This window comes from Pleurodeles waltl, chromosome 5 (assembly GCF_031143425.1).
Source record: "Pleurodeles waltl isolate 20211129_DDA chromosome 5, aPleWal1.hap1.20221129, whole genome shotgun sequence".
Classification (NCBI taxonomy): domain Eukaryota; kingdom Metazoa; phylum Chordata; class Amphibia; order Caudata; family Salamandridae; genus Pleurodeles; species Pleurodeles waltl.
Genome location: NC_090444.1, coordinates 1,752,426,903 through 1,752,454,156, shown reverse-complemented (window position 1 = coordinate 1,752,454,156; position 27,254 = coordinate 1,752,426,903). Strand labels below are relative to the sequence as shown.

General features: G+C 43.5%; 1 protein-coding gene across 1 annotated transcript in view; it reads right to left on the bottom strand.

Annotated features, from left to right (window-relative positions):
• Positions 1-7,940: 7,940 nt before the first annotated feature.
• The window catches only part of LOC138296735 (dual specificity protein phosphatase 14-like), a 31,932-nt gene continuing 12,618 nt past the window's right edge, over positions 7,941-27,254 (bottom strand). The window contains exons 2-3 of the mRNA XM_069236145.1: positions 17,560-17,663; positions 7,941-9,773 (exon numbers count right to left, since the gene is read on the bottom strand). Coding sequence (XP_069092246.1) covers positions 9,113-9,703 — 591 coding nt within the window. The 5' untranslated portion in view covers positions 9,704-9,773; positions 17,560-17,663 and the 3' untranslated portion in view covers positions 7,941-9,112. The remainder of the gene's footprint in view (positions 9,774-17,559; positions 17,664-27,254) is intronic.

Sequence of the window (27,254 nt, the reverse complement as noted above, 5' to 3'; positions counted from 1 at the left end):
GCTGAGACTCCTGCTCTGACAAATGGTGCCCTATCCAGTCCCTGGGCCCTTGAAAGGAGAAGCTGGTGAAAATCCAAGAAAAACAAATTTGGATGACTCCGGACCGACGCCGCTGCTGAATCCCGTGATGCCACCTGCAACCGACTCCGTGGTCCTAGCTGGAGTGCGACTGCCCTCGCAGGCCAGACATCGCCACAGCCCGCCAAAGCCGCGACTCCTGGAAGTCGCCGCACCACGTCATGACCGCCGGATATCGACTCTGCCCGAAGTGCACGGATTCAACGCTTCACACCAACGCCTCCTCACCTCCACCGCTCCGCAGCAAGGACCCGACGTCTCTTCGTGGTGCCTCCGCTTCTTCGCCCGAAGTACCGAACTAACGCCGCCTCGGATCCAGCGACCCCACGATCCCCAACTTCGCACACCGACTTGTTCTCACATTTTACTAAGGTAGTGTACCTGGGGGTCTGCGTGACTCCGTACCCTGCACCATTGGCGTCGGATTGTTGGGAATGACTCTGTCACGATGCCGTGTTATCACCTCATCAAAGCATTTTGTGTTTCTAAGCACTGTTTTTGAGTTTAATCTTTAAAAATTCATAACTTGACTTGTGTATGTCGGACTACTGTCATTTTAGTCTTGTTTTGTTTAGATAAATATTACCTATTTTTGTTAAATCTGTTTTGTGCCATTTTGTAGTGTTTCCATTGAGTTACTGTGTGTGCTGGTACAAATACTTTACACATTGCTTCTGAAGTTAAGCCTGCCTGCTCGTGCTAAGCTACCAAGGGAGTGAGAGGGGGTTAACTGAGGGTGATTCTCTTTTACCCTGACTAGAGTGAGGGGGGTAACCTGACTGCTAACCAAAGACCACATTTCTAACAATGTTACTACCCACTTCAACCTAATTATGCTTGGGTTAATTCTTAGTAGTGGGAACCATGTTTATTTGAGGGCATGGCCGGTGCTGCCATGCAGGGACATGTTTGCTAGGTGGGACACCATCATTATCAGGACCAACCTCCTGTGTTCTTCATAGAGGCTCAGATTTTAGTGACAGTAGGATCGCTAGTTTATACACATTATGGAAAAATTGACAGCTGCAAAAAAAAGCTTCACTCAACGCAGATGTTCCCAGAAAATGTTCCATTTTAGTAGGAGAGAATTGTTTTCAGAAGGGGCTTTCATGTGTTTGTATGCAAAAATTGCACACCCTGTTTAGTATACAGGTTCCTGCGGGAGTCAATGGAGAGGAGGAAACTATTGTTGAGATGGGTCCATATCCTCAGTATTCCTTTGCACTGATGATCATCTGTTGATACTACTCCATGGTATTTCATTGTTCAGACCGCGCAGATCTGTCCGGAGCTTGAAAATCCACCTTTGTTCTAAGATCAGAAGGGGTTTTCTCATATCCCTACATGTCTGTGTTAATTTTTCTACAACATACCACTCCATCTCATCCTCACTGTGTAGTGGTTGGTCAATTTTGTTAAGTCTCATTTGCACCTAATGATGGTCCGGTGTTCAGTGATGTGAATGTGCACGCACCTGGTTGTCATCCCACTGTACATCAAATTGCATGGGCGTTTTATTCAGTACACCACCTTTTTAGTGTTACAGTTTGTCAGACTGAGTTTCCAGGGGGTTGTTAAACCGAGATCCAGTTCTGTTGTCCTTTTTGGAGAGGACATACACTACAGTTCCCACATTGGGAGTGACCCACAGGGAGGGGTAGGTTCCACAAAGTCATTTGGTTAGTTTTTTCAAAGTCTCATTTTGGGCGTGTATGGATTACTATAGCCTTGATATTCCTTGCTCTTTTGAATGAGTTCTACATTTTTCTAAATGTAGTCCACCTGACTCCAGGATCCCACAGTTCCTTTTGAGATAAGAACAAGATTTACAGGCATGTTTACAGAAAGGGGGCACTCGGAAGGATACTGTAAGTAAGGACAGGGCATGGGAAGGTACAAAGTCAAGATAGACAGCCTTAAACAACTAAAGCTAGCAAATCGAAAGCAAGAAAATGTGAGTTACAAACCACAAAGCCAATGGCAAGCAACAGGCAGAATGCATTCCTAGATCAGCTTTCTGAATGTTCTGAAGATGTCTTACACAAACCAGACATCTCTGCTGTCTGGTAGGCTGCGACCTAAAAAGGGATGGGGAATGCATGGGGGCAAGCTGGGGGAGTGGGACATAAGAGAATGGCAGGAAGGTGATAAGGATGAAACCGGGAAAGAGGAATGTGGAGGGAGGAACATAAGAGGGTGCTGGTTTGTAGTGGGTGGATGAGGAGTGCTCATGGAAAAGAGAGATGGGCAGGAAGGTACATACCAAAACACATGTTAGAGCCAGCAGGCAGGAAGAGCTACAGATCTAAAGTAGTCCCTCTGGTAGTTAAATGCAAGCACTTGAGTGGAGGAAGAAGAAAAGAACCACACAACCATTAGCATTTGGTGAGAGAGGAACACTACCCGGCTGAGCAAAGATGTGATTGACAAAGTGTTAAGCAAGTGGCTGAAAGGTTGTTCAAAGTAAGCCAATGGTTAAAAGGGGAGGGCCCCAAGCGCACTGCATGGAACTCGGTAGCAGGAAGGGAATGAGTATTTAACCAAGTAAGGTACAAGATCGATTATCTGAGTGGAGACAGTGTGTGGCACAAAGGTGAATCGGTAACACTGAGTAGAATGCTGGGGTCGGTGGGGCGCATTGCTGCACATAACTGCGAGGTTGTGCACTGAATAAGTGTGGTCTCATGATGAAAAAGGTAACTTAACAATATTTTTCAGAACGTAGGGCTCTCTGTACTGGGAAGTTAAAGAATTACCACCTGTCTGTGTTTGGCCTGACTAATTTAGCTTTGGACTGTTTTGTTTGAAGTAAGTTGTGCCACATGACCTGCCCCATCCTGATCTGTATGAAGTTCAAATGTGGATTTTGTTTAAAGTCTGAGAAAACACTTGCTTCATTGGGAACAGTGGTGCAGTAGAGAAGGATGAATATATACATTGTGTATGTCCGACTTGTACAAAAGGTGGCAACGCCTCTTTCTATGTGCACTAACCTTGTCACAACAGTGCTCTGTACCACGCGTCTTTACAGTGGAGAGGAGGGCAGGGCCAGAGGAGAAGCAGGGTAACAGAAGAGGGAGTGGAACTAGAAAATGGAGACAGAAAGAGCACAGCATTGTAATTAGGGGAAGGTGGAATCCGAAGGGTATGTTGCTAGCCATTGGGTATATAGAAGGAGAGGGAACTGCTAATGCAAGTTACTGTTAGCTTGGCAATAGGAAGGCTAGTGGTGGTACAGTGGGAAGGTGGGTGCAACTTCTTCAGATGGGCTGGTAACCAGGCTGTTACTATGGGATGGTGAGAAGACCAGGAGCAGGGGCAGGTTAGGTATAAGTGGTGGGTAGGGCCTTATAGGGGTGGGGGCAAGACACTTACAGGTAGATGGGTAATCCAGGAAGTCATGTTTATTTTGTACATTTAGGTGAGCAGCATATGTTGGTCGGGTGTGGTATGTAACACACATAGTAAATACAATTATCCCTGATTGAGTTACGTTCTCAGTTTTCACATGAAAATGAGACAATATGCAAAATCAGTTTTTATTCAGTTTTTAACATGCCAAATGCTGCAGATTTTGCCTTTTTTTCGGCACTTTCCCACAGAAAATGTCAGCAGGTTTGGCCCGCCTGAATTTATCATTTGAAAACTGCGAGGGTGTGATAATGATCACAAACATACAGTTAGTATCCATCTAAACTTCTTGCATAGGGATCAGAATTTTGTTCTCAACTTGTAATCAGGGTCATTGTGATCTAGTGCCTAGTGTACCCCACTTCTTTGACCATTTCCTTTTTTGGCGCTCCTGATGACACGTAGTGTTCGTGCTACACTGGGAAGTGGATACATAATCCATAGGTTGCATTGCAGTCACCAGTGGCACTACCAGAGATGGACCTGCTTGTGAGGTCTACCACTGCAGCATGACTACAGGTGGGCGCAGTGTGCAGACAGGTAAAAATATAAAATCTATGTATAAGACTATCTGCAGAAAGAAGAGAGTTAGGAAAAACAGGAGAGCTCGACTTTAGATGAACATAAACCGATCAAATGGATCGTCTTTTTAAAACAGATCCAATTGTTTATAAACTATGCAAAAATATTCCATTTTGCACACTAAGGGTCTGATTTAGATATTGGTGGATGTGTTACTGCTTCACAACGGTTACGGATATGATGTCTGTCGAAATCTCAATCCCATAGGAAATAATGGGATTTAGAGTTGAGCGGACGGGATAGCCGTCACCATTGGTACGGAGTAACCCGTCCGCCAATTTCTAAATCAGTCCCTAAGAGTTTTCATCAACATTTATCCTGCCAAAATGAAACCCTAATGCATATGAACATATATACGTTGTATGCAGACGTTTAACACGCTAACTAATGTTATTGCATGCCAAATATTAGGGGGAACGCAAAAATGTATGAATTTTGATAGTGCCATCCCCTTGGGAATATAATGTTTGAATGTCCTAATTTAATGATGTGCACTCACTGACCACTGGCTTGCAGAATGAGCTGAGCCTTATGTATGTATTGTATTACTTTGTTAAAGGCGAAAAGAATAACGTTTTTTTTAAAGATGTTGCTGCATTACATAAATGTTTTTCCTCCCCCGGTGTCTCCATAATTTCTTTAAATCCTATTGTCTAATTTTCCATTTCTCCCACAAAAAGATTTCCCAGCTAAATGCTAACTGTGAGTAAAATGCTTTTTAAAGTCTCTCCTAAATCCCACCAATTGCGGTTCTTATATATAGATAGGTGTACTGTCACCTGTACGACTAACCTTAATTTAACCATCATCCATTTAAATGAAATAGAAGACACGGACTATGGGTAAAAAAGATATCTGAGCAAGATCAGCTGGGTGATTAGTGGCCAATGCATTTTTTTCTGTCTTGCTTACCAGTTACAGCCGTATGATCTCTAAAATGTATAACAGAAAGGCATTTATTTTACAGTTTTTGAAATGTGAACTAGCCATCCGTGCTAAGTATGGCATTTTACAGGATACATGATCATAAAGCTATAATAAAACTGAAGACAGTGTCTATGGTAAGTACCTAAGTACACTAATTAGACAAATGTATAATAAAGAAAAGAGATTAGCATTTGTTCTGAAAATGCAGTTATTTGAAAATTATGCAAACGTAAATCAAGTTAGAAGTGTCTGGTGTTTGGGGTATTTTAACTAGGACAACTTAAGCTGGCATCCTCCAACGATAACCAACGTCTGAACTAGATATGTTGGGTTGTGTCATTGTCCCGTAATGTATGCAAAGCCTTGGGATCTTAAAAAGAGTTTTAGCATTCAGCTTAAATCAGTTGCAAAAGAAGCTGATTCCTATTGGTATTCTAGCAGCTATCCAATTCCAGACCATGCTGAGGTTCTCTTTGACTGACAATATTTACAAAGCCCCATCCACTCTTGGTACCTAACTAAACAGGAATGACTTCAGTTTTTCTATGAAGCTTAGAAGTTTAAAAGTGAAAACGAACACCTAATCTGTAAAGGCAGTGTATGCCACATGTTGGGGCACTGCAGAGAGAATGAATGGCCTTTATGTGTCCTTGTGCATCTTTAAAATGAGTTTCTTTGCTATGAAGTATCCAGGGATTGCAGAACACAGGCAAAGAGCTGCAAGACTGTGAAGACATACCTATGTTAGAGGCGCTTTACGGTACCGTGGTCAGAGCTTGGCAGTCAGTGCAAGAACAAAGAGATATGGATTCTTTTACGAAGACCAAGATGGCCAACCTGCAGTATTCTGGAGCACATTGCAATCTGATCAATACATTCTCATACGGATCAATATAAAGAGTCTTATAATATTCAAGAGGTACATTGATTGCTGAACCTACCACTAGATTTAATCAAACTGAACTTGTGAGCGCCAAAGGGTTTAGGAACTGGGCCCAAATTAGAGCTAACCTGAAAGCTCCTAGATACACTTAGGACTGTTCTCTTCAGCAACAGCTTTAACCTTTTTAACCACAGAACCTTTCAAGTACAACAAATCCCACAGACAGTTAAATACCCTCATTTCCATATCTACACTGCTAATGACTCCCACTGCTTTTAAGTTGTCAGGAAGGCCTACAGAAGAACACCACTTCACAGTTGTAAAGAATGTCAACTAAATCACCATGAGTCCCAAATAGGTAAAATGCCATGTTTATTGTGCAGAAATGGTGCCTAAAAAAAGAAAACTTTGATCAAGTTAATCAAGCAAAAATCGAGTATTCTCCAATAATTATCTGTTTACCAACACCTGCTATCTATATCTATAGTAAATTTGAGACACTATGCACGATGTCTTCATACATGATGATGCAGATTTCTCATGGCCCACAGGTTTGGATGCCCCTTTTCCCGCCCCTCAGGAAATGTGGAAAAGAAATGGGTTTCTCATGGGGATATCCACACCTTTTCTTGCACTTCTATCCGTTCCCACTCCCTGATGTGTGTCCCATTCTACCGGACCCCACCCTCCTTCCAATGTAGGTTGCTGCGGCAGCACAGTTCCCCACCATCATGTCCCTTTTCTACTGTTTGTATGCCTCCCTGCACCAGCCTATGTCTCTCCCACCATATGCTCATCCTCCACTCATGCCCAGCGTGCTTCTCCACCTGCTTCATGCATCCTTGTGGCTCCCTCCCACTTGTTCTTCCATGTCTTGTTCACGGTCTCCCCCATCATGCATGTTTTTCATATCCTTATCTTGGCTGTCATCGTCCTTCCCAACCTAGCAACCTCTCAGTGTCTTTTCGCCTTCACACTTGGTGCCTCCACTTCACATCAGTGTCCTTTCACGCGTTGTTTCACTCTGCATGTCCATGTCTGTGCTCCTCCATGACTAAACTGGCACTTCAGAGATGCATCAGTACAGAAGAGCCGTCAACATTGATGTGGCCGCTGTAGCATGGCTTCGGTGTGGCTCTTAAACCGGCTGGATCCAAACCTCAATGTAGCAATGAGTGAGCAGAAGGAAGCACACAAAGCCACAGAAAGAGGTGATGAGAACACAAGCCATGAGCATAGACCACTTTTCCCTCTAGTTTTGTTGGATAGCTGGGTTTGAAATATACAAACTCACTTTCTTTTATTATTAGTGGGTACCTGTAGGCAGATGCAGAAATCAGGACTGAATGCAGATGGGGAATCTGAGTTTACACAACAGTCCATGCAGCCTAGTTGTGGTTTGGATAAAATATTGCTGGTGAATCACGATACTTTTCCTAACATGTTTGCAGATGACCCCTCAGTAGGAAATGGCACTGAGGCTGGTCGTGCAATCAAAAGAAAGCAAATGAGTGAGGACTCAGAAAGTAAGGAATTGGGGATAACTGGGGTGTGTGTTAGTGTACTTCAAACCTAGGCAGACACATAGGATTTCATCTTCAGAGATGTTGCTTTGCCCACAGCATAAAAAAATCATGAGCGTATCAGATCCTTTTTCCTATAGGTCTATTTATGGTTAGTACAATGTCTATTTTACTCATAGGGCCTGGTTACAACTTTGGAGGATGGGATACTTGTTCACAAACGTGACGGATATCCCACTCGCCATTTTACAAGTTCCATAGGATATAATGGAACTTGTAATATGGTGGGCGGGATATCAGTCACATTTGTGACAGAGTAATCTCCTCCGCCAAGGTTGTAATCAGGCCCTTTCTCTTTTTTTTCTGCAAAGAACAATAGAGACAACAGAAGTATGATTAGAGACCAGTGGTGTTTAAAAGAGTAGCAGCATTTTTTGTCACTGTCTTGTGTTATGCTAAAAAAAAAAAAAAAACACAAAACAAAACTGGACTATATGGGAATGACCTTGGTGGTGTGGGACTAGTTACTAGCTGAGAAGAATTTTGCCCTTGCTTTATTGTTCCCAAGCACACATAATACACAATTAGTGATATCAAAACAAACACAGATCAAAATTAGAATGGATTAAATGTAAAAGGAAGTCAGTCACCCAACTCGCTCCTAAACAAATTCCGTACTTAACTGAAGACAAAACCAGACTAAATCTCCGTGGACTAATTCTGAAGCACATCCTCAGTTACAAAGACATTCCTAATCCTGCTTCAACCCTAATAAACCACAAAAAGGAGTGACATCTAATCTGTAATCATGTATTACTACCCCAAGCCTTGAGAAAATGCAATGCAACTACACACATCACTTGTGCGGCATGAGGTGGTTACATTCTTTACAACCTTTTCTCCAAGTGTCAATAGTGAACTTTTCTCATCCTTGTTAATGTGCAGGGAGTTCTGCTTCAATAGAGCCCTTGAAGATGCTTTATCTGCTCTGGTCGAGCAATGTGACTATTTCCGTCTAGAACAGGGGTCTTCAAACTGGGGGGGGCCTCATATGATCCCGGGGGGGCGCCAGGCTCTGGCCAAAAGAAGCATTTATGCTAACAGGGCTTTGTTTGAAGCTAAATAAAATGAGCAGCAGTAAACCACTCTGTAATGGGCCATCACTGACATGTTATATCATTTATATCCAAGATGGGAGTATGGGCCTGATTACAACTTTGGAGGAGGTGTTAATCCGTCCCAAATGTGACGGATATACCACCAGCCGTATTACGAGTTCCATAGGATATAATGGACTCGTAATATGGCTGGTGGTATATCCGTCACTTTACCGTCACTTTTGGGACGGATTAACACCTCCTCCAAAGTTGTAATCAGGCCCTGTGTGTCAAAAGGGAAGGGACTCTAAATACACTTCAAAACCCACACTTCTAATAATCACACTGTGGATACTTTTACACGTTAGTAAGGTCTGCCTGAGCAGAATAGTATGTTTTGCATCATGTATTTGATTGCATTTTTTTTTTTAAATTGTGAAAAACTAGAAGGGAGGGGGTCCTGATGATTTGTTTTTTTATGGGGGGCCCGGCATTAAAAAGTCTAAATACCACTGCTCTAGAAGTCTGTGAACAGTGTTGGGTGTCAGCATGTGTGAGTGTCAATCATTGTCTTTGTCCTTCTTTTCTCTACTATGTACTGCATCTAAGGTTTACATTCTATTATATTTTCCAAATGTCACTGGCAGAACATCCACTGCAGACTCAGCCAGCTTCACACTGTTTTTGCCGAAAAGCTGGTGTTCATATGCAATCAGCTGACGCCAGAAGCCAATGTTAGGGCAGATTGCTGGCCGTCGGGACCTCACCCAATGGTGGGCTTCCTTGAGGGTGACCCCTTCATATTTCATTAAGTATGCCATACATAGGGTGGCTGAACGGCTCACCCCTGCCATGCAGTGCACTAATGTACGACCATTACGCCGCTCCACCATCCGGATGCGGTCCGCCACTCGGTCAAAGTAATCGGAGAGTTGAGCATGGGGAAGGTCAGCAACAGGTACACGGAGATAGTCCACACCAGGCCAGCTGGGGCGCTGCACGTCAAGAGTAGCATTTATGACACAAGTGATGCGCTTAGCAGAGAGAAGACCGCGGTGGCGGGCAACGCTGGCATTGCTGAGGTACAGAGAAGGCGTGATCTGGTCCACGCTGGAGAGGAGTGATATGGTGGCAGTTGACTGAAGGCGTGATGAAGGTGGAATGTAGGAAGCAGATCTTGGAAGAAGTGTTGATCGCTTCATGGAGAAGTTGAAAGTCAACTAAGCAGTTCCAATAATAGTGAGCAAACTGTGCACGAGGCGCCCAGGAAACCTTGAGGACAAAAATAGAAAAAAAAATAATGTTTTTCAGTGCACTACGGAATCACAGTTGTAACTGAGTAAAGCGACAGAAAATGACAAATAGTGTAAAAAATAAGGAGCTAAATGACAGTAGAATGAAAACAAACCCAATGTACTTTTGGGTCAGTTCGCAGCACATCTCACAACAGTTTCTATCAACAAAGTTAAAGGACTGAGGTGTTGGTGTTTCCAGAAATAAGAGCAACAGGATGAATTATAGAGCCACAAGATATGAAGGCGAGCAGGTAATAAGGTACCCACAAACAAGAATGGACATTGCACTGGGAAATAAAACCCAGACAAGCAGCTACAGAGCCAAAACAAATCTGTAGTGTATTTGAGTGTTCTTTTTACAGAAAGTATGCCTGGTGTCTACTCGTTTTTTCAAGAAAATTGTGTGATTGACCTGACATTTTGGGGCCACGAAGAACATAGCTAAAGAAGAGAATGTTCCTTTTTTTATGTCTGGGTGACAGCGCAGATGTCGCAAGACATTATGAAATGGATATTCCATATGGACATTATGGAATCAACCTAAAAAGGTCTTTAAGAAGCATTACCATGGCTTCGGCTGTGGTTGGTTGGTAAACAGGAGTACATGTTTTGATTGAGCAGATGTTGTGTGCTTCCACAAAAAGTGCTTACCCTCCACACAGCTATGATGATTTTGTTTATCCAGCTGCCTGAGGTTGTACTTTTGAGGACTCCCATGACATTGTAATACTGCTCTGCCTCCCGTGGCTCCACCTTGTAAGTAGAGCTCTTTCCCTGGTTCCTCTGAACTCCTGAACCCTGTCAGGAGTTCAAGGCCCTCCTCCACCCCCAGGCTTCTGCGGCGCCTCATCCCTGGTGTCTAATCGGAGAGCTCTGCTTTCCTACTAAGCTACCTTCTGCCTCTCTCCTCCTTTTCTCTGCTTTGCTCTCTGTTCTGCTTCACTTCTGTCCCTTTGTGCTCCTTTTGCTTCGCGCTACACTCTTCCTCGTTTTTCTCTCACTCCGTTCTTTCTCTCTCACTTTTGCTCTCCCCCTCTCTCTCTCCCCTGCTCCCCCGCGGCCCGCCCCCTTTTTTGCAGCCCGCCCCCTTTTTCGTGCCTTTTTTTAGCCCCCGCTTACGCCTCCCAACTGTCCTCTCCTCCCCCACCTCCCTACTTAATGGCGGCCACATGCAGAGGGTGTGCCGCTGGCGTGCCCAAGGCGTGCCAAAGCGAAGCCCGTCTACACCCGTCCGCGTCTGGACCATGCCCAGTGCCAGAACCTCTGGCTCTTGTCCCCCCTACCACCTCCACGCACGTCTTCACTACGACACCGCCACCCTCTGCGACCTCAACACTAGTCGCTCTCCCGCCTGCCTTCAAGGCTCCCCGCAGACTACCCACGGACCCTTCTCCTGCCAGAACTGCACCTTCACCAGCCTCCACACCAAGGACCCACCCACCAAGGCAGGACGCAACCATTTCAGATGTATCCTCCTCAACACCCGCTCCGTCCACAAGCATGCAGTAGAGCTATGGAATCTAATCAACTCAGCCTCCCAGACGTCACCTTCCTGAGACCTGGATGAACACTTCCTCAGCGCCTGACATCGCCATAGCCATCCCGACAGCTACAAGATCACCCACAGGGACCGCTCCTACAAACCAGGAGGAGGCATTGTCATCATCCACAAGAACACCCTCAGGATCACAACCAGCACCAAAGACACCCTCAGCACTGCCGAACACCTGCATTTCCAGATCCACACTGACCCAAACACCACCCTCTGAGGAACCCTCGTCTACAGGCCCACCGTCCCCTGACAGCAGTTCAGCGACTCCATCCCGACGTCATCAGCACGCACTCTCTTGAATCTACTGACTACATACTCCTCGGGGACTCAAACTTCCACCTCGAGAACACCAACGACAACACCACCACCACCCTGCTCGACAACCTCTCCAACCACAGCCTCAAACAGCTCGTCACAACACCGACCCACTCCACAGGACACACACTCAACCCTATTTTTCTGCCAGCAATCATGTTTCTTTCAGCCACACCACCGAACTCCACTGGAGAGATCACACTGCATCCACTTCTCCTTCAAGAAACCCATAACACACCACCACCCACAACGGATCCCCAACCGCAGTTGGAACAAGGTCACCGAAGACCAACTTATTGTGACCTTCTCCCTGAACCCACCCATCGCCACCACCGACACTGATGCAGCTGCCCGCAACTTCAGGCAATAGGTCGACACCTGTACCAATACCCTCACCCCAATCAAGAATCCCTCCAACAGATGCACCAACAGAAAGGCCTTCTGGTTTTCTGCCGACCTCCACGAATCTAAACACACCTTCCGAAGACTCGAAGAAAGTGGCGCCAAGATCAGGCTCTGGACAACCACACAGCCTTCAAAAACGTCATCCGCAGACACCTCCAACTCGTCCGAGCCGCCAAGAGAACCACCTTCAAAGACTGAATCAACAACAACGCACACATCCACAAGGAGCTCTTCAACGTCATGAAGGAACTCTCCAACCCCAGCTCCAACGACGTTCCGCCATCCCAAGAGCCCTGCGACTCCCTAGCCTCCTACTTCCACCGCAAGATTGCAGACATCCACTACAGCTTCGGCACCCAGACCCCCCCGGCAACCATCAACACCAAAGATTCACCTCCGACCAACCTCCTGCTTTCCTAGACCCCCGTCAACGATAACGATACCATCAAAATCATGAACACCATCCACTCAGGCTCTCCATCTGACCCCTGCCCTCACCACATCCTCAACAAAGCAAGCTCCGTCATCGCACCCCAACTACGGAAGATCATCAACAGCTCCTTCGAGTCTGCCACCTTCCCAGAGAGTTGGAAACACGCCAAGATCAACGCCCTCCTCGCCACCGGCGACATCAGAACCATACTGGACAATGGTGAAACCGCGGCCCTCTTCCTCCTGGACCTCTAAGCCGCATTCAACACCCTCTGCCGACACATCCTACGCTCACACCTCAGCAATGCAGGAATCCATGACAGAGCCCTGGACTGGGTCACCTGCATTCTCACCTGCAGAACCCAGAGAGTCTGCCTCTCCCCATTCTGCTCGGAGGCCACCAAAATCATCTGCGGCATACCCCAGTTAGTCCCGACCCTCTTCAATGTCTACATGGCCCGCTGGCTAACATCGCCCAATCCCACAACCTCAACATCATCTCATACGCTGACGACACCCAGCTGATCCTCTACCTCACCAAGGACTCTGCCAATACCAACCTCCACAAAGGAATGAAGGCCATCGCCTCAAACTCAATTCCGACAAGCCGGAAGTCCTCATCTTCAGCTCCACCCCCTCTGCATGGGATGACTCCGGGTGGCCTGTCACTCTCAGAGCTGCTCCGAATCCCACCGACCGTGCACGCAACCTAGGATTCATCTTGGACTCCTCATTATCCATGACCCAGCAAGTCAGCGCCATCTCCTCCTACTGCTTCAACACCCTTCGGATGCTCTGAAAGATCCACAAATGGATACACACCGAAACGAGAAGAACAGTCACCCAAGCCCTCGTAAGCAGCAAACTGGACTACTGCAATGCCCTCTATGCAGGAACCATGGCCAAACTCCAGAAGAGGCTGCAACGCATCCAGAACGCCTCTGCACTCCTCATCCTGGTCATCCCCCGCCACTGCCACATCACAGACCACCTGAGAAACATGCACTGGTTCCCAGTCAACAGGGGAATCACCTTCAAACTCCTCACTCACAAACCACTGCACAACACCGGAGCAGGATACCTCAACAGACGACTCTCCTTCTACACCCTGACCGGCATCTCTGCTCCGCCGACCTCGCAACCGTCCCACGCGACCGCAGAACTACAACCGGCAGTAGATCATTCTCGCACCTCACCACCAAAACGTGGAATACTCTTCCCACCCACCTGTGCCAGACCAAAGACGTCCTTACCTTCAGGAAACATCTCAAGACCTGGCTGTTCGAGCATACCCATACCCCCCCTTGTCCCTCAGCACCTTGAGACCCTTACGGGTGAGTAGAGCGCTTTACAAATTCCTGATTTATTGATTGATTGATTAAATTGTCTTAGATAACTAGATAAATTACAGTGTTTGTTTATGTCCAGCAGCAGCACAGATGGAAGGAGGACAGTCATTAACTTTGGACTTCAGAGTGCAGTTTTGTGTTTGAGAGCCCAGAGCTACCCTAATTTTCATGCATGTTTAGGCCTGGCTAGATAGTACAACTGTCACCCGACCTTATGTGATCAACAAAAAGAGCTTTCAGAGTCCTACTTAGAGAGAGGCTTAGGCTCCACCATATTGGTTCCCCTGACTACATGATTTGAGTGGACTGATTTTGTGTGCTTCATCTAAAAAGACTGCTTGTATTACACATTTTTGCTTGTGGCAAAGTTCATAGTTGATACACCAGGACTGAGTTGGTTATGGTGTCAAACCAAAGATCATGGCTACAGGTCTGTACTGCACAGTATGAAAAGTTATATTAAAGGCACTAGGCCATACATATTTATTGTGAAAAGCATAGTTTAAAGTAAATAAGTATTTAAATGTGGATAGTTGCTAATTTATATAAAAGCCTACACATAGATATTTTGTTACATGGATTCTCACAAATTACTATGATAGGCAATGGTTTCAGTGTTGGTTACCCTGTGTGACAAACTGTGGATCTAGAAGGTTTGCTCTGTGAGAACCCTTGTTAGGCCCTCTTAGGAGGGCTAGTATTTTGCTCAGCCAACTATCATTCTGTATACATTGCTAATATTATGACTGTGTGTCTGATGGTTGTTTCCTTGTGGAAAAGCCTACACTAAAAATGTAGGCCTTAACAGGTTATGGTGACAAGCAATATGCCTGGTTGGTGCACTGGAACATGTTATGCCTTATGCCATAGGTCTAGTCTGCTTATTATGTCTTGATTATTCATTGTGAAAAGCATATGTTAAACACACTAAGCCTTTAACAAGTGGTTGTTATTCCATTGCGTTAAAGGCAATAGACAAACATTTTGTTACATGTAACCTCACAGACTACCATGGTGGGCAAGAGTTTTGGCACTGGCCACCAACTCTGGCAAAACCAAAAGGTTTTACTGTGTTGCTTTTCTTTTTAGGCCCTGTTGAGAAGGATTTTTATATTGTTTTGCAAGCTATATTATTCTACATATTTGTCATTTTATTACTGCTTGTGTGATGGTTGTCTGTTTATCAGCACTTGAATTGGCATGTATTTGGTAAGATGTAAAGCCAGTGGTAAAGTGTAAAGGCTTCATCGGTTCATCAGGAAAAGTCATGACAGATTTTATAGATTTGATCTGTTCATTATGAAATGCTATGGCAAAGCCAGTAGGCCTGGCCTACTTATTGGAAAGTCTTGTGTTAAAGACAATAGGCTTTTTAGAATGAATTTTGTATGCATACATTTGCACTTTTATGACTGCATGTCAGATAGTTACCCTGTTGAAAGTTTACACTCCATACAGGAGGCTTGAATTGGTTATAGTGACAAGCCAATGACAAAGATATAGGCCTGATTGTTTATAATAAACAGTTATGATAAAGGCAGTAAGCCTGAAATAATGATTGTGAAAAGCTTATGTTAAAGTCAATATACATTTAAGGGCAGATTGCTACTGCTCTGTATTAAAGCCTAGTTTTGGTGCCGATTATGCCCTCTGACAAACCATGAGTATAGAAGATTTGCAGTCAGAATCCTTGTTAGGCCCTCTTAGGGGAGAGAAGGGAGTATTTTACTTTGCCAACTGTAATTTTGTATACTATGCAATTTTATGACTGTATGCTCAATGGGTGCCTTCTGTGAAAGCTTCAGCTCAATACATGAGGCCTCAGTTAGTTATGATGAGAAACCAATGATAACAGCTAGACAGAGCCCCGATTGGTTCTCTAGGAAAACTATTTCTGATGCAATGGTCTTATCTGTTTATTATGAAAAGTTATGACAAACACAGTAGGCCTGACATATTGATTGTGAAAAGCATATGTTAAAGTCAATCAATAGGCATTTAAGGGTGTATTGTTATTTCTCTGTATTAAAGACTACAGATAGGCATTTTGTGATATGAAATGTCACAGATTATCTTTTAGGGATGGATTTTGGAGTTGGTTTCCAACATTGACAAACCCTAGGGGAGAATATTTGCACTGTAATAATTCTTACTAGTATCTCTTTTTAGCTGCCTGCCAGATCATGAATAAAATATAATAAATACATTTGTATATATAAATATAGGCCCATATAGATACACATAGGGCCTTTGAGTTAGCTCTGTTCTGCCATTGGTCTGTCCGATGGGCATTTACACTCGGTTCCATCCATTATAGCGAACTACACAGAGTAATGTTTCAGTCCGTAACAGTCACAGGCTTTTTTATCCAGTTGTTTTATTATATGTGCATATCCACAAGACATTTAGGGGGTTATTACAACTTTGGAGGAGGTGTTAATCTGTCCCAAAAGTGACAGTAAAGTGACGGATATACCACCAGCCGTATTGCGAGTCCATTATATCCTATGGAACTCGTAATACGGCTGGTGGTATATCCGTCGCATTTGGGACGGATTAACACCTCCTCCAAAGTTGTAATAACCCCCTTAGTGTGCTTCAGTATCAGGGCTCGTTGGCCAGTCCTTTAGTGTTTAAATCTTCTTCTTTTATAGTTCCCCTTTCATTTATTTGCTTCTCTTCTTTTCTAATTTAATTTTACTTAAGAGGATACTACATATTTCCAAGCAGTGCTAATAGGTCATCTGCCTTCTATTCATTTCATCTGCAATGTGCCACTTCCCACTTGTCCACGTCTTGTAAATAAGGAGACCATTATGGAAGGCTTTTGTCTACAATTCCAAGATGAGCAACATGTTTGAATCCGGATTCCGCAGCAACCATAACACCAAGACAGCCCTGATCGCGGCCACAGGTGACATCCGGGCCCTCCTTGACAAAGGAGAGAAATCCATCCTCCTTGATCTTTTAGCAGCCTTCAACACTATCTCCCACCACTAGCTCATCACCAAACTTTATGACATAGAGATCCAAGGAGCCACCCTCAGATGGGTCACCTCCGTCCTCACCGACAGAACACAAGTCCACCTTTCACCCTTCACCTATGAACCCAAACCAATCATCTGCGGAGTTCCTCAAAGCTCATCACTCAGCTCCACCCATTTCAACATTTAAATGTTCCAGCTTACCAACATAGTCACATGCCACAGACTCAAAATTATATCCTATGTTGATGAAAGACAACGCCTCCTCTCCCTCTCCAAAAACTCGACCACCGCCAGAACCAACTTTCACCAATTCATGACCAGTGTAGTGTGGTAGAGTGTAATGATAGAATGCAGCATTAGAATGTGAGGGATCTCATCTCTCTCTGGCACTGATGTGGCACTGATGTCATATCTGACATCAGAGTAGAGTGTGAGAGAGAAGGGATTCCGAGGAAGCTGTTGGAGCTGACTGTTGGCTTGACCAGATCTGTATGTGGCTAAGATACTCCTATTAAAGAACCTACATTTTGTACCATCAAGATTCATCTTTATTACACTTGGCGACGAGGAGGTGCAGGAGTATCTTAACACTATATTTTTGGGACTTTACTTTATCCAGCACTTCTAATCCAGCCTTCATTTCCAGACAATTAGACCGTTAGGATTTCTACATCGAGGGAGCTGGATATTTAATTCAAGACGGTGAGAAACAAGATTTCCTACCTTACAGTGAAGCGTGCAGAATCTGATTTTCAGCCAAATCTTCTTCGTCTCTAACTTGTTTTGTTGTGGAAAGTGCTTAACTCCAACCTCCTCTAGAAAACAATCTGTTGGTTTATAAATTCATACAACAAAGTGAATAGGAAGGTGCTTAACTCCAACCTCCTCTAGAAAACAATCTGTTGGTTTATAAATTCATACAACGAAGTGAATAGGAATATAATCCAATTTTTGGTCGTTTTCAAGCTTTATAGTAAAAGCATATTTAACATATATTTTTCAACTTTAAAATCATTTTGGAAATAAATCACAAGGAAGTATGCAAAACATCTCACCCCCACCATTTTTCCTCACTACACCAGGGGAACCTCCTATAAAATGGTCTAAATGGAGAAAAAAACTTTCCTACACTATTCCAGGGTGTGTGGAACTAATCTTTCTAATGAAAGAAAAAAAGCTCTCCTGATGCATTGTCTAGGATGCGAAGGACAAGAAATTTTTGAGAACTTACCTGACACTGGTGATGAGGGAACAGACCTGAACGAATTTGAAATCTGTTTAAAAAAATTAGATTTGCACTATTTACCAAAAGTCAGTACCATTTTGGAAAGATATCACTTTGGCATGAGAGAGCAACAACCAGGAGAAAGTGTTGAGGATTTTATTACAAGAACGGAGGCTCCTATTATGCTTTCCTTTCTTGCTTTATTCGAACAGCAGCCAAGATAAAATCAAACAAAACTACATATCCCATGAAACATAGAGAAAAGGAATCATTGATGATGTCACAAACATATAACCAATAGAAAACAGCCATTCCCAATAATTATCTTAACTGCGAACAACAAGTCCTCTTTTCTTGCTGCTCGCAGTCAAGATAAGTTCTATTACCTCAGCTTTCGTATTTCTGTCATTGTTTATATTACTGGTATTTCATAATTGTTTTTTCTCATATTTGGTATTTCTTGTGTGTTGCCTTATTTCCCCGTGTAAGGATTCATTTTCCCTTTCGTATAACGCGTGCGTTTATTAATTTATTTTATTAAGGCCTTCAAGCGCTCGCGCTTCGCGGGCTGAGCCGAACGTTCTTCAGAACGTTCGGCTCTCCCGCTGCGCTCTCCTGAGGTAAGCGTTTCATTTCGCGCTTACCTCGGAGAGGATCAGCTTTCATTTTCTGGTTGTCGCGTCTTCGGCCGGTTGCTGACAGCGCGTCGGAAGAGGCTTTCTCCTTCCTCTACCGACTCGAGGAAGATACGCCTGCCACGCCCCTAGCTCCTTTTTTGCTGGTTGGGGAGTGTCTTCGACACACCCCCAATTTACCGCACGCCCACGAAATTTTAACCCTTTCTTCGCTGGTTTTGTTTTGGTCATACATTTCCATTGGTTTTAATTCCTTCCATTTTTTAAATTTGTGAGTTTTTCTGCCTGGTATCCTCAGTTTATTTTTTTCCTATTTAATGATGTCTAAAAAAGTAGATGATAATACCAGTGAGGTTGAAATGGACATTTTACGTGCTGATTTGAATTATTTTATTCAAAATACAGTTCAACAGGCTGTATCTACTTCTATGTTACAGATGTCTAAGAAATTAGAGTTATCTTTTAAGAAATTGTCCTCTCAGAGTTCCAATTCTTCGGAACCTGTTAGAGGTAAAAAGCGCAATTTTTCAAAATGTCAAGCAACGTTGAGTGCTGACGAATCTCCCCAGATTACTGGTCCTTCCCCCCGTAAGGAGTCTAAAACGGTGGAAAAGGGTCCCTCTCCTCTGAATATAATTCAGTTGAGGGATACTGATGATGACATGGAATATGATGATGGGGAGGATGATGGTATACAGGGTTCTGATGACCTCTGGCAAGGGCCTTTGGAGAAGAGGCACAAAATTTCTCTTTCTGATTCAAGTCCTTCACAGATTAATGATTTTACGTTTTTTGACGCTTTGGGGGAACCAATGTTTGATCCGACATTAATTCACCACCCAAATTCCACGGAATGGTTCCCGTCTGATCACGTGGCGGAATATGTTTCGTGTCATTTAAGACACTCTTTGGACAAAGCCACAAGAAATAAATTGCGCTCTGAATGTCCTCGTCCCTCCCTTCCATTCAGCATTACTGCTACACCTGTAATAGATCCTAACATGGTGTTATTTTTCTCTAAGTTTGATAAGGATCCAAAGAAAGGGGTCGACCGTGCGTGGTCCATGTGTCAGGACAGACTGTTGGATTTGGTTGGTCCCCTGACTAGGATTCTTGATTTAGCTGAGGATGCCAGGTTGGAGGGTTCACAAATTGATCCCGAAGCTCTGTCCAATTGGGCCCAGCGGGCAATTTGTTTATTGGGAAACGCAAATACAGCTATCTCTCAGGAGAGACGTAAGAGTCTATTACTCAAAATAGATCCAAAATTGGGCAGTTTTGCAACCAGAGAAGAGGGGCAGCAGGCTAATGGCCTTCTCTTTGGAGACTCATTTATTAAGGAGCTCGGTAGATACGTTTCTACCTTTCAAACATTGGACAAGGCTCAAGTCTCGATGAAGAAGATCTTCAGCTCCAGGGTTTTTGGCAGGGCCGGTAAAGGAAGGAGCCGCTTTATCGGCCGCTTCACCTCCCGTGGTGGCAGTTTCCGAGGCTCTTCCTTCTATTCCCCTGAGTTCAGACCCCAGTTCCATCCCCAAAGAGGGAGGGGTTTCAGGAGCAGAGGCTACTGTCAAAGAGGAGGACAGGTCTCAGGTAAGAGATTTAAGTTTTGGCCCTCTTCCCGTGGTTGGTCGTTTAGCCCATTTTCTTTCAAATTGGTACCGAATTACCGCGGATCCTTGGGTTCTTCAAACCATTCAGGGTTATTGCATAGATCTCTATCAGGTTCCCAGTCAGACTTCTCCTCCTCCTCCTCGAAGGTTTTCCCAAGAACAATTTCGTTTGATGAAACTGGAGATATTATCATTAATTACAAAAAATTTGATAGAACAAACATGCTTTCATCCTTCGGGGTTTCTCAGCACCATATTTTTGGTCCAAAAGAAGAACAAAAAATTTCGCACGGTAATAAACTTAAAACTGTTCAACAATTATGTTGTTTACAACCATTTCAAAATGGAAACGATCCTGCATCTCAGGGACATTCTGTTGGAGGGCGATTGGTTTGTTCGACTGGATCTTCAGGACGCTTATTTTGCGATTCCTATCCATCCCTTTTACAGGAAATTCCTACAGTTTCAGTGGGAAGGCTCTATTTTCCAGTTCAAAGCCCTTCCTTTTGGACTCGCTTCGGCTCCCTGGTGCTTCACAAAGGTGATGAAGCCAGTGGTAGCTTCTTTAAGAGCTCAGGGAATAAGGCTGATCGTCTATCTGGACGATTTTCTCATAATGGCTCAGAACAAGGATACCCTGTTGCAACATTTGCACATTCCCCTTCATCTGTTGCAGTCCCTTGGCTTTCTGGTAAACATGGAAAAATCTTCACTGTGTCCCTCGACTCAAGTGGAATTTCTGGGGTTCCTCATAGATTCCAAGTCCACATCCCTGTCCCTTCCCCATCAGAAGGTATCTCGTATAAAACACGAGTTACGGCAGATCCTCAGTCTTTCCTACCTTTCTCTGCGTTCTCTAGCAAGAATTGTAGGCCTTTTAGCCTCTTCCATTCAAGCCATATTCCCAGGCCCGTTACATTACAGAGCTCTTCAAAGGCTAAAAATTTGCCACCTCCGCAGGGGCTTTCAGTATTCGGACGTGGTTCAGTTGGATCAAGATTCTCACGCCGAGATACAATGGTGGCTCGATCATTTGGAAGCCTGGAACGGAAGAGCGATTTTCTCTTCGGCCCCAGATCTAGTATTAGAATCCGATGCAAGTCGGACAGGTTGGGGCGCAAGATGTGGCAACGTCTCGACTGGGGGCGTATGGTCAGAGAGGGAGTCTGCCTTGCACATCAATTGTTTAGAGATGCTTGCAGGCTCCTTTGCTCTGAGGACATTCGCGAAAGACAAGTTGCTCTATTCTCCTGAAGATGGACAACATTTCAGCCGTAAAGTATATCAATCATCTGGGGGGAACAAGATCCAAGCACCTTGCCGACCTAGCCAAAAGCTTTTGGGAGTTCTGCCTTCTCCGAAAGTTGTCGGTTACGGCACAATACCTTCCAGGGAAAATGAATACAATAGCAGATTGGTGCTCACGCTCCCTAAAAGATTCCAGCGATTGGCGGCTTAATCCTTCAATATTCAACAAACATGCTTCGAAATTCGGCGTAATATCGATAGACCTGTTCGCTTCACGATTAAATTCTCATCTCCCAATGTTCTACAGCTGGAGACCGGACCCTCAAGCTCTGGGTACGGACGCTTTTCTCCAGGATTGGTCTTCCCATCTCAATTATGCCTTCCCTCCGTTTATGATGATTGCCAGAGTTCTGGCCCAGGTTCGTCGTCAGTGTGCTTCCCTGGTATTGGTGACCCCCTTTTGGCAAACTCAGCCTTGGTTCCCCTCGGTTCTGGAACTGTCAATAGACTTTCCGGTTCTGATTCCTTCTTTTCCGGAGCTCCTTCTCAATCCAGAAGGTCATCCTCACGAGATGGTTCTCAACCACTCTTTAACTCTGGTAGCATGGAAGATTTCGGGTCAGCCTGGAGAACCCCAGGAATTTCGGAGGAGGCTGCCCAATATATCTGCCACTCTTGGGCCCCAGGAACATCCAAGGCCTACAGGTCTGCTTGGATGGTTTGGTGTGGCTGGTGTTTGGACAGGAATTCAAATCCCGTTTCAGCCGATGTGATTCTAATCGTTAATTTTTTAGCGTCTCTTGCCTCCCAAGGGAAAGCTTATAGAACGGTCAATACTTATAGATCAGCCATTTCTGCCGAACATGTTCGAATCGATGGAAAGCCGGTTGGAGAACATCCTTTGGTGTGCCGTCTTTTAAAGGGAGTAAGATTTTCTAATCCCCCTGCTCCTAGATACACACATTTATGGGATGTCAATTTGGTTTTGAATCTATTTAACTCTTGGCTCGATAATTAATTTCTTTCTTTGAAGTTTCTTTCTGCAAAGTTAACTATGTTGTTATGCTTAGTTTCTTTGAAGCGTGTTTCCGATGTTAGAGCTCTGGACGTATCTTCCGTCCAGTTTTCTCCTTCTAATGTGTCTTTTAGGGTTCATAGGAGAACTAAGACTAACATTTCTATAATTCATTACCCGTATTTTCCTTTGCATCCTAAACTATGTGTTGGTAAATGTTTAAAAGTTTATATTGCTAGAACTGCAGATTTAAGAACGTCCTCCTCTCCCCAGTTATTGATTTCTTTTTCTAAACCTCATAAACCCGTCTCCTCCCCTACCCTAGCTCGTTGGGTTAAGTGGGTTATGACCCTTGCGGGTATCGATACTAATTCTTTTGGAGCACATTCTACCAGAGGTGCTATGGCTTCTAAGGCTCTTGGGGCTGGAGCTCTCTTGGAGGACATTCTTAGATCAGCAGATTGGTCTAATGTTACCACTTTTAGGACTTTTTATTGCAAGCCTATTTCTTCTGTGGCTGATTCAGTTGTTAATATGCTTTAAACAAGCATAATAGGAGCCTCCGTTCTTGTAATAAAATTCAGATTTTCCTAGCTTTAGTGAAGGAAAGTCTAGATTTTATTAAAGATACGGAGGCGAGTATTATCCCACCGCTATTATTAATCCACCCTTTCTTTTTCAGTGCCGGCTTCTCCTGCACCGCTCGCTTCGTCCTGAAGATGCCGGTCCTGGGTGTAAGACCCTTCCTCGGGAAGATCTTTCTTCTGGCATTTCCCACGTTCATCAGTTAACGCTATCCAGAGGTTGTGATATCCATCGAGAATCGTCTCTTCTATCTTCTCTGGACTTTGCTAAAGACTTTTTCACATTATTAATGGTCTTTTCCATTATTTTGGTTATTATTCCTTTATTCCGTCCGCTTTGACCTGCTCCTGCAAGAAAAGAGGACTTGTTGTTTGCAGTTAAGATAATTATTGGAAATGGGTGTTTTCTATTGGTTATATGTTTGTGACATCATCAATGATTCCTTTTCTCTATGTTTCATGGGATATGTAGTTTTGTTTGATTTTATCTTGGCTGCTGTTCGAATAAAGCAAGAAAGGAAAGCATAATACTCGCCTCCGTATCTTTAATAAAATCTAGACTTTCCTTCACTAAAGCTAGGAAAATCTGAATTATATTACAGCTTTGCGGAAACTTGCATCAACTTGTAAGTTTGGAGTAACCATAGAGGAACGTATAAGGGATCAATTTATGCTGAGATGCTCGAGTGATAAAGTTCATCAGGAATTGTGGAGCAAGGACGATCCTTCTTTGCAAGAGGTCATTGTAGTAGCAAAGGGTGTTGAGCACACTTTGGCATGTGTAGAAAAATTAGAGAAAGGAAAGAATAATTCAGTAAATAAGATATATGAAAAAAAGAAGATCATAGTAAAGAAGCATCTGGTGACAAAGAAGAAGATAAAGTGACTCATGCTCAATGGTTAAAATCTAAGGATTTGAAATGTTTCCGTTGTGGGAATGCAGGTCACTTTGCTTCATATAAGAAATGTCCAGTGATCAACAGCATATGTAAGTTGTGTAATAAAAAGGGACATTTTGCTAAATGCTGTAAGTCAAGCAAAAGTGCAACATCGGTGAAAGTGGTGGAAGACTGCATTTTGTCGATTTCAGCAAATGCTCAAAGGAAAAATCATCCGAGGGACACAATTTCGATCTTAAATGAAGATGTGGAAATATTGTTTGATTCTGGAGCGTGGTTGACTCTAATTTCAAATACGTTTTTTGATGAAAATTTGACTCACAAGATCCATTTAAAAGATCCGGATATTATCCCAGGAGAATATGGTGGCCAAACCATTCAACTGAGGGGCTATTTTGAATCAGAAATTTCATTCAGAGGAAATACTATTTTTGGTAAGATTTATGTTCCAGTTAAAGGGGACTAAAGTGTGTTAAGTTGGCCGCACCAACGAGACTTGAATGTCATTTTAGATCCTAACTCAACTTCTCCGATAATGTTGAGGGATGAATTCATCAAAAAAGTGCAGGATGGTGGTGAATTTCCTGTGCAGGAAATTAAAGGAAATGTCTGGCCAAAGTTTGTTAAGGACTATGAGGATGTATTCAGTGAAAAATTGGGATGTCTTAAGAAATATGTCCACCGCATTAGAATAAAGGAAGGATCAGTTCCTGTAGTTTCCAAAGTGCGTCCTGTACCAATTGTCATGAAAGATGATGTAGAAAGAGAAATACAAAGATTGTGCAAAGATGGAATCATTGAGCCTGTGGAGTCATCAGAATGGGTATCACCAATTGTAGTCGCACGGAAACAATCAGGTGATATTAGACTGTGTGTCGATTTGAGGAATCTTAATAAATGTGTAGTGAGTGACCAATTTCCTTTGCCTAATATAACAGAAATGGTGACTTTGCTACATGGGTCCAAGTATTTCAGTAAGCTGGATCTCACGTCGGCCTACCATCAGGTCATGCTACATGAAGACTCAAGGCCTTTTGGTCTGGTTTAAGCTGCTGCAGTTTTCCAGCGTTTGATGTATAATATGTTTGGCTCAGAACCAGGCGTTAAATGTTTTCAGGATGATAACTTGATACATGCTCAGACTGAAGAGGAACATGAAAGAATAATCAGGAAAGTTTTGGGAATTTTAAGAGAACATGGTGTGACTCTTAAAATTAAGAAGTGTTCATTTGTTAGATTTTTATTTAGGTCATAGAATAACTCCCAATGGGGTGTATCCTAAGGAAGAACTTATTAAGAACATTTTGGGCCTACGGGAACCTGAGAAAAAGGAGGAACTGTTAACATTTTTGGGAATGGTTGAATTTCAGGCAAATGTCTTGCCAAATCTAGCATCCAAAACCACAAACATGAGGAAATTGTTGAAGAAAGGGAAAGAGTTTGTGTGGGATGATGAGTGCAGAGTGGAGTTTGAGAGTATAAAGAAAGAATTGACATCAGTTGGAAGTTTAAGCTCATTTGATCCTAAGAAAATGTGTGTGATCATGACCAATGCGAGTATGAAAGGGTTAGGAGCGGTACTTTTACAAGACCTGGGGGAGCAAGATTTAAGACCTGTGGTGTACTGCTCTAGAACTCTGCGAGGAGCAGAAGTGAATTATTCGACAATAGAGAAGGAAGCTTTGAGTGTGTTCTGGGCAATTAATACATTAAAAAAATTCCTGTGGGGAAAAGAGTTTCAGATTTTTACTGATCACAAACCCCTGGTAGAAGTGTTCATGAAAAGAGGTCTGGATATGATCTCTGGAAGAATCAGTAAGTGGATTGTTGGCCTACAAGACTTTGCTTTTAAGGTGTTTTATGTACCAGGTCCAAGCAATAGGATTGCTGATTGCCTATCAAGATTGAGTACTGAAGTTGAGAGCAGTTCAGAAGAACGTCAAGATGATGTCATTAGTGTGTGTAATGTGACAAGAGGTATTGTTGAACAAAATGAGTGGTTGAGAGCGGTTATGGAAGATGCTGTGCTACAACGCGTTTGTAAGGAACATAGTGAGGGATGGAGTTCATCTGTCAAGGGGGATAAAGAGTTAGGCAGATTTTGGAAGGTGAGAGAGGAATTATCTATGGAGAATGGAATTTTGCTGCGGGTAACAAAATTGGTTGTCCCGGTATTGTTGAGCGAAAAAATTATCAAACTAGCACATGAGGGTCATCAAGGGATGAGTAAAACTAAAGCAAGAATTCGCCTTAATTATTGGTGGCCAGGAATGGATCTTATGATCGAAAGGAGAGTAAGGGAATGTTATGATTGCTGTAACAGTGATAAGGTTTATAAAACCAGAGTTCCGCCAATGTGTACTCGTGAATGTTCCTCTAAGCCGTGGGATGTTGAGGCAGTGGATGTAGTAGGACCTATATTTGGTAAAGGTGGTTGCAACTATATTCTAGTCTTAGTGGACCAATGTTCAAGGTGGGCAGAAACAGCAATTGGTAGTAGCATGGAGACTACTAAAGTGATTAATTTCTTTAATCAAATTTTCAGCCGTGAAGGTTTGCCGAACACCATTCTCACGGACAATGGGCCCCAATTTGTTTCAAATGAGATGGAAGAGTACTGTAAATCCAGGGGTATTGTGCATAAAATATGTTCCTTGTATCATCCTGAGGGTAATGGGACAGTAGAAAGATTCAATAAGTGCATAAAGGAATGCATACAGTTGGAAGTTGCAGCTGGCAGGAATTGGAAAGATGGTGTTAAGAATTTTCTCCATGCATATAGATTTTCTCCTCACGTCACTACAGGGAAGTTACCGTTTGAAATTTTCAGGGGACGGAAAGCTAACACACGTTTGGCACCAGGTTGGGTGTGTTGGGGTAAGAATGAGTGTGTTACATGGTGTGACGGAAATAGGGAGGAAAGGGTGAAAGAGGAAAAGTGCTTAGTGAAAAGAAAGGAAAACTATGATAGGAGGAAAACCACATGCAATGTTGAGGTGAAAGTGGGTGATAAGATTTTGATTAGAAACCCTAGATTTAGTAAGTCTGGAAGTAAGCTTATGGGTCATTTTGAAGTGGTCAAACTCTTCAGGAATGCAGTGAGAATTAAAGATGGTAGAGTCTGGAATCTCAACCGTGTGGTTGTTTCAAAGAAAATGTAACCCAATTTTATTCCAGTTTACAGTTTGTTGTTTTGGTA